Source organism: Salvia splendens, chromosome 8 (genome assembly GCF_004379255.2).
Source record: "Salvia splendens isolate huo1 chromosome 8, SspV2, whole genome shotgun sequence".
NCBI lineage: Eukaryota > Viridiplantae > Streptophyta > Magnoliopsida > Lamiales > Lamiaceae > Salvia > Salvia splendens.
Genome location: NC_056039.1, coordinates 9,421,763 through 9,429,895, shown reverse-complemented (window position 1 = coordinate 9,429,895; position 8,133 = coordinate 9,421,763). Strand labels below are relative to the sequence as shown.

The 8,133-nt window shown below is 33.9% G+C and overlaps 1 protein-coding gene across 2 annotated transcripts; it reads right to left on the bottom strand.

The window, feature by feature from the left end:
* Positions 1-1,752: 1,752 nt before the first annotated feature.
* Positions 1,753-6,949, bottom strand: LOC121743609 (probable inactive purple acid phosphatase 27). Of its 2 annotated transcripts, none has more exons than XM_042136938.1 (13): positions 6,630-6,949; positions 6,473-6,563; positions 5,966-6,232; positions 4,513-4,624; positions 4,286-4,397; positions 4,031-4,163; positions 3,765-3,955; positions 3,378-3,564; positions 3,245-3,312; positions 3,073-3,172; positions 2,799-2,987; positions 2,658-2,738; positions 1,753-1,976 (listed from the first exon to the last, which is right to left on the bottom strand). In XM_042136938.1, the coding sequence occupies exons 1-13, from the start codon at positions 6,932-6,934 to the stop codon at positions 1,857-1,859; spliced, it is 1,956 nt and encodes a 651-aa protein (XP_041992872.1). In that variant the 5' UTR covers positions 6,935-6,949; the 3' UTR covers positions 1,753-1,856. The 2 variants fall into 2 exon arrangements, with proteins under 2 accessions (XP_041992872.1, XP_041992873.1); XM_042136939.1 differs by lacking the exon at positions 1,753-1,976 and adding an exon at positions 2,200-2,575.
* Positions 6,950-8,133: the final 1,184 nt, after the last annotated feature.

Below are 8,133 nucleotides of genomic sequence, written 5' to 3'. Positions count from 1 at the left end.
ATAAAAATGAATCCTATATATAAATTTCACAAGCATATTTATAAAAGAATCTTCCCAAAATTTAAGGCGTAATTTGTAGGTTTTACGAATTATATGCAATGATGGGGCAGGTCAATAGTGCTGGATATTGTTGAGTGAAAACTTAAAGGGTTTGGAATTTGCTAGCTAGTATTCAATTATCCAATCAAATTCAAAATATTAATTTTAATAGTATTAATTTACAAACTTAACACACACCACTATTTATATGATATTGCAAGTTCAAATATCCTCGTTTGATTGCCATATTTTGTTAGAATAACTGGATTTATATATCCTGACTCTACATATTGTCACGCACAGAAATATAATGTTGACATCTAACATAGTATAAGCAAACAAACAAGAGGTATAATTGATTGGTCGGTTAAAAAGAGTAATAAAATTTCAATTTCTGATGCACTTGATTTTTTTCCTTTTCCATCAAGTTTATTAAGTAACTAGTGATTTTTAGTAAAGGTAATTTTGTCCAATCACAATAAAAAAAACAGCTCTACAATCTAACGAGCCAAACAAGAGATTATAATTACTACTCGCCCATTTCGGTTGCCGTTATTCGCTAGTAATCCAAGATTATATCTTAAGATTATTTAATTTAGGCAACCAAACACCACCTATGTGCCCGTTCGGTTGCCGTTATTCACCACGACAACGCCCGACAAACCATGCAATCAGGCGTTCGGTTTGCAAAACTCGTTCTTATTTCGGCCCGCAACTGAGTTCCTTATTTCCAAGGCCTGGTACTAAATGCATGACTCTAGACGACGGACCTCCCCCCTCCGACTAATATTGTCTTGGCAGAAGATAAATTTCTCCTCCATTTTTCTTTGCATTTACTTCCACCTCTCTCTCTCCAAATCAACATGTTTACTTGCATTTATCTCATGAATGAAGATGTCACTGCTTGTGGAATTGCCAAATGAAATTAGAGAAAATCGAGGAAGGCGACTAATAAGAGAAAAAAAAATGCGAGATGATGTTTGAGTTCATGATTTTTGTGAATTTCTATGTTCACAAGTCACAACATAGAAGAAAATGAGTATGATAATTAGAATGATAAAACAAATTGTATTCAAATTAGGGAGAAATAACGGGTGGAAAGTGAAAGTGTCTAGCTGTCATTAAATTGGACACCATCACTTCTCAATAAATTGGGTTTGATGCTGCGATATCATGAATTTACAGAGGTCCACATTAATATGGGCTACAAAGGGTAATTTAGTAAATTAATTTCCTATGATAATCCCATATTTAATCTCATACTTAATCTTGGTATAATTTTATACAACCAACCGAACATCACCTATAAGATTACACTTGTCAAAAGTAAAAAAAAAATAAAGACATAAAGATAAGCAGGAAATAAAATAAATAATTGAAGAGAGAATAAACTAAAGAGATAAATTATATTGAGTTTTTTATTAAAAAATACTCCGTATAATGGTACTATAATAAAACGACTTAAAAATTACGACTCAAACTTCTTAACTTTAAAATGACAAGAGTATTTTTATTACACAAATTCACGATACTCACGCCACTTTTAAAAGTAAAAAAAAAGGTGTGCCAAAAAGGCAACTCAAAAACACTTTTAGCACAAAATGAGGCAACTTTAAGGAAGAATCCTACTAAGGAGCACAAAGAAAACATGAAGGTAGCAAACATCATGACTCCAACTTGAGATTCAAAATTCTATTTAAAGCCACATCTAGTGAAGCAAAGACAACAACAACTACAAGCAAGAGGCAATTTCGAAAATAGGGTTTACAACATACCTGATGCTGGTGATGTGCACAAGCATGATCTTCTCCACTGCCTCAGCGCAATGCCAAGGCGACTTCCAAGGTCTCATCCAGCAATGCTCCAGATTCGTCCAGCGACCGGGGCCTCAACAGGCCCCGTCTCAGGGCTGCTGCAACATCATTAGGAACGTCGATCTGCCATGCGTCTGCCAGCATGTCAATAGCCAAGTTGAGAAGATAATCAGCATGCAAAAGGCAGCTTTTGTTTCTGCATCTTGTGGCAAGCCACTTGCTCATGGAACCAAATGTGGCAGTATGAAATCATATGTTTTTTTAACATTATTTCAAAATTATTATATACTAGTATGTGTTTTGAACTTTTCTAACCATCTCTTGTTTTGCAGGCTATATAGTTCCATGAGAAATTGAAGAACAACTATTGATGCACTACAAGAAAAAGAGCAGCGGTTTGATATTTGTAATAGTTTTAGATTTATGAAATAACGGTTGTTCTAAATTCTATATATACCGAAATTTTATCTAAAAATTAAGTCAGTTGAAATGCTATAGCCTCATCATTTTGATTCTTCATTATGCTCCAGCAGCTACAATATGAACACCGACTTTTACTTGCGTCTTGATAAATACGATATTTTTCTATGAACTTAAGAGTAATGTGTTATTATTACAAGTTTACAACCATTTATAAAACATGTCAAAATTCGGTCTTGTTTTGCTCCTCACTTAATGATTCGGAAACTATCATCCACATTTCTTGAATCTGCAATGACCAACTAAAAACGCAAGAAGTGTGTCTAATTTAGTAAAATAATTAATCAAGACTGAAACTTTGCTTATTTTATGAATTCCACTGACCTCGGCGTGAAGCTCGCTCTTGGTGGCGTGAACTCTTAAATATCCGTACTTGGATATCCTAACCAAGCTCCAGCTATTATCCTACAAAATCAACACAGTTAATAATCTCAAAAATAATAGTTCAATAATATAATTAATTACATTTTGTGTGAAACTGTCAAGCTCAAATCCAGCGATTCCAATAACGGCATGAACCGGCGCAGTGTAATTGGAATTTTGGTAAGTGTCGACTCCATTGGAATCTTTGGTGGGCATTCCTCTGCATTCTTTATTATAAACGGCGCATGTTCTCTCATAGTTGTGGATATGCCCAAACAATACCAGATCCACCTATTATATTACATATATTCTTCACTTGTTTTACTTCTAATTAAGGATATATATTGTGGAAATTATTGATGCATTTATTTGTTACCTTGTTTGCTAGTAGCAACGGCTCTACTGCTTCAACAAACTGATTGTCGACGCTAGGTAAAATTGGAATTCTAGGAGAAGATGAATACATGGGCCTGTGCCTGAGCATTCATTCATCACAAATTCATCAATAATTAATGAATAAGTGGTGCACCATAGTTTTTGAGACTTACCCTGTGAATATGAGCCATGGAGTTGTTGTTCTATTCACTGCGCCCATGTCTTTATTCATCCATTCATACTGCAAATGAAAAGAGTAAGAAGATGAAATTGGATATTAATACTATAGATGAAATTGAGTTTTACCTGTTCTGAATTTTGTGTCCAGTTGTGCTCGGTGGAAATGACAGTGAAATGAACAGGGCCTTGCTCTATGGAGTACCATGGCTTATCCTTACCGGCGGTGGGCATCGGAAAATAAGTCTCGTAGGCAACCCCGCATTCTCCCCCAGAGTCCGGGGTTACGTAAACTGAGCCAGAGTCTATGTAGTCTCTGCATTGCATTACTAAATTAAATGGAGAACGTTTTATCCATTCTGGGTTGTTCACCAATATTAGTCTCTATTTGTTTATATAAGTTTTATCTCTGTAATGAAATTTTAACTCTATTTCTCTTACTTTACCAATGTTGCATTAACACTCATTACGCTTGCTACTAAGATTATTTTTTATGAACACATGCAGGTGACATACCGCTCGTGATTGCCGATGGCGGTCATGTAGGGGAGTTGGGAGGCGAGAGGGGAGATGAGGTGAAGGAAGAAATCCCACTCGGCCATGAAACCGGTAGCGTAACTAATGTCGCCGATGTGAAATATAGAGTCCACCCTTCCACCGGAGGATACTTCCTCTTCCATTGCTTTTATAACAGATACCGATCCAGGCTATACATACATTCAACTCCATTAATTAATTACTCCTCCAATATATATTTATATAAATATATATATACTCCTTACTTGTGTGTAGTGTTCTACAGAGGAATCAAGAGGAGCCTTTCCCATATCACCATAAGCAAGAAATTTAAGCTCATCCGAACCAGATGCCGGCGGAGTTCTCAACTTCATTTCATCACTCCATCCCACTGAATCGCTGTTCAACACAAATTAATCAATTATGTCTGGAGATGATGTATATGGACTCTTCCAGGCTAGCAATTTGGATTTATAATCACATATTCAAGCAGTAGAAGTAAATAATAGTAATTGAAACACCTTCCATATTTGTAGGAGTAATTGGTGGAAGGACGAAGTCCGGTCATTATAGCTGAATGAATAAAACCAGGGTCGTGCCATCCGAAATCAACCGCCGGACTTTCCAACCAACCTGTAAACCATACCAAATTAATTATTATCGTTTCTTGTCATATTTCATTTTTCTCCTGAATAAATTGAAATTTTGTTATGATAAAAAAAAAAGAGTGAATGAGTAGTTACTTTACTTGTGCACATATCATCTTGGGAAAAGGTTGAAACTGAGGAATGTGCTGTTTGGGCATCTCCATATTGAACTTGTTGTGGACTTCGATCCCCACTTACCCACGTCAATCTCATCTGCCATTTCAAACCAACACTTTCGGATTCAAGGTTTTGAAAAATCATTATTTATATGTTTTAGTTTGGTGGCATGTGCTTTTGCAATTGCACAAAAGTACATACAGACAATTAGATAATGGAGGAATTAAAAAAATGCAAATTGCATGTAAAGTCATGAAATTTCAAAAAAATTCAGTTTTTCTCATGAATAAATGTTGTAAGAAAAATCATTAACTTTACCAGACAGTCAAGACTCAAGTTCATGACTTTTCATGCAACATTTAAAGTTTATAGAAAAAATCAAATTATTTTAAAAGTTCATGACTTTACAGTCAATTTGACCAATTAAAAAACGAGGACGGAAATTTAATTACTCCTTATTTTTAGATTACTACAATTGCAAATATAAATTATCATAACTTTACTTGCAGAACCACTCAAAGGTACTTAACGGAATCCATTTAAAATTTGTAACAGGAATCAATCGTGAAAAAATGTTATTAATAATATGATAATTGCAATTAATTGTAGTAATGTATTGTTAATTAGTTAAACTTATTAAAATAAGCAAGATATAATATGTCCAACTTCTTTGTTTTTAGGAAAACGGTAGCTTGGTAGATGTGAATTAATTCTTGTTTTTTTGTTATTTTTGGTGAATTCTAGGTTCTAGTAGCATATATATTACTCCATCTGTTAATCTAATAGTATCTATTATAATTGGAAAAAAATTATGGTTATAAATCGTTGCATTTTCATTACTAGATGATTAGCTGTCACTTAGTAATTAATTAAATTTATTATTGCTACAACTTTTTGGTTAATATTATGATATTATCTGACTTTCTTATGTTTCAGGAGTTGTATCCAAAAGTATTTACTCAATTTGAGTTCGTTAGATACAAACCTATTACATATTTACATCCATCGATTGGTCGCTACAACTATTTTAAAAACTTTAGCGGTCAAAAATAGAATAGGGAGTATTTTTATAGTCTCACACTTCGATATAGACTCTGGCCGTCAATTTAATAGTTGACTACTGCCATTTTACTTGACAAATCAAAGCACTAGTTTGAATAATATTCTAACAGTATGATCGATTTAACTCGCTCCGTCCCACTATAAGTGAGTCACATTTCTTTTTGGGATATCCTATATAAATGAGTCATTTCTTTTTTTTAGACCATTTCTCTTACTTTATTCTCCACTTAACTAAAATACTATTTACTCCTCTACTTTTCTCTCTCATAGTTTATTACCAGCACTTTAATATTAAGACGATTTGACACAACGATATTCAAATTAAACATGCAATATAAATGATGATATAAGAAGTGACAGAATTAGAATACACACCGATGTTGCAGTGGAATCAACGCTGGCTACATGGGCATACAAGGGCTGGTTTGGGTTAGCGAATTTAATTTGGTCGGATCTACTCAACATGCAGGGCGTCTTAAATCCGCCAGTAAACATCACGAACTCGATATCTGTACGTATGTTGATGACATGGAACGACAATGTGGCCCCGCATGTCTTCACCGTGCATTTCCCATCAATGCTCACCTCACAATCACTCTTGCTGCACTTCAAGTATTCTGGATCGTTGCTAACGTATTGAGCCTGCATTGGAACAGTCTCAACCAAATTGCATACACAAATTTGAACCACATTTTTTTCTATATCTCTCTTATTTTATCAATTTTATATTAACAGATCATATTATGCATATTTTTTGAAATGGAGGGTTGTAGTATTAATTTTCATCACTAGTTTTGATAATTGTATTTATGCATAGGAAAAGAACACAAAATAAGTAATAAATGTGCGTAACTAAAATATGGTTAGGTAAAACGGTAGGACCTTAACAGGGTAGTGGCATAGAAGTGGAAGGCTGGTGAGATCGCCCGTTTGTTGGTACATAAGCGCCGCAATTCTAAAACACGTCTTCACACTACAACCAAACACTAAATACGTTACTAAATCGAAATTAGGTGCGTAACGATGATCAAGAACGTACTCGGTGTGAGAAGGGGATATCATGGCCACCCAATCGGTTATGGAAGGCGGCCAAACTCCGGTGATGTTGACCGTCACGTATTCCTCATCGGATAGGGTCGGGTTGGAGGTGACGCTTATCTTCAGGTACGGGTTCGGGTGGAAGCACTTGGCCAGTTGCATCCGGTTTACAAGCCGGAACTCCGATATCTTCGTGTGGTTTCGGAGCTCCGCTGTTGATCGGAGCAGCCTTTCCGGCAGCGATGAGGCGTCTGTGTTTATGGAGAAAATAACTATTAATATTGTTACAACAAGCTGGCTTCGCATCTTGATCAATATCAAGAGTACTTGAGGAAATTCAAATTCGAGAAATTAAATGGGATGATATATCAAATATATAGTATAAGGAAACTTTACTTGTTCAACAATTAATTTTCAGCAGTCAAAGAGAAATAAGAAGCATAGACAGTCAAGTATATTTTATTTTGATTTTTTTCCATCAAATAGCTAAATATGTATACATCAATATTCGTGTTTCATTATAACCTATGTTTAATTATACGCACGCAGGTTAAGCTTTTGCGTCATGTAAGCATTTATATTGTTGTTACTACCCTTATTCCATTAAAGATACTATCTGACTTTTTTAGTTTGACGATGCCATACTTTTATTTTTAGAATAAGTAATTTCTACAATTTATAGCAATATTTGGTATTCAACCTACTATGTCTTTATTAAATTGACAAAAATAATAAAATATACTAAGAATAAATTATTGGAAATCATTTCACTCGCCAATTATGCCTCTTCTTTGTTAAAGATTAAATCATACAGAGGTTACATCAGGTCCGTAGATCACGTTAGAGATCGAACATTCCCTCCCGCGCACGCGCACACACACACAAACATGTATATTCAATATACTCCTATTTTGGTAATTAAGATTAATATATGGCTGTTAAATATTAATTAATTATATATTATAGGACAAAAGCATGGAATATAGTATAGGGTTATTTGACTGTAAATAAACGAACTTTCAACATTTTCTGGTTTTTCCCCTGAACTTTTATTTTTTAATGTAAATACATGAATTTTGAATTTTTCTGATTTTTTCCCGACAAAAAGTTCCGGCCAAATTAAAGCTGACGTGGAGTACACTTAGCATATTACCATCTGCGTGGCGAAAGGTGCATGGCAAATGAATATAACATGTTATTAGCTTATAAATACACAAACTTTGGCCATTTTCTTAGTTTTTCCCTAAACTTTCCTTTTTCTAATATAAATATATGAATAATGAAATTTTCTATTTTTTTTATAATGAGATTCCTAATTTGTAAATTTTGATTGTTTTAAACGACATTTTTTTTAGTTATATTGAACCGTCTAATGTCTTGAAAAATTAACAATTTTTATGCTGTAAATTAATAAGATTTTTGTGATTCAAATTACATTTAGTTCAAATGATGATTGTTTATTATTTTTATATATTAATGTTTTATTTTCTTAATTTAATTGATTA

What these genes read in the sequence shown, in the direction of transcription:
- LOC121743609 (XM_042136938.1), bottom strand. Translation starts at nt 6,934, where the DNA reads ATGCGAAGCCAGCTTGTTGTAACAATATTAATAGTTATTTTCTCCATA. An exon ending in ATATCCCCTTCTCACACCGA is followed by an intron (nt 6,564 to 6,629) that starts GTACGTTCTTGA and finishes GTTTGGTTGTAG; the next exon opens with TGTGAAGACGTGTTTTAGAA. An exon ending in TTGACAGTTTCACACAAAAT is followed by an intron (nt 2,739 to 2,798) that starts GTAATTAATTAT and finishes TTGATTTTGTAG; the next exon opens with GATAATAGCTGGAGCTTGGT.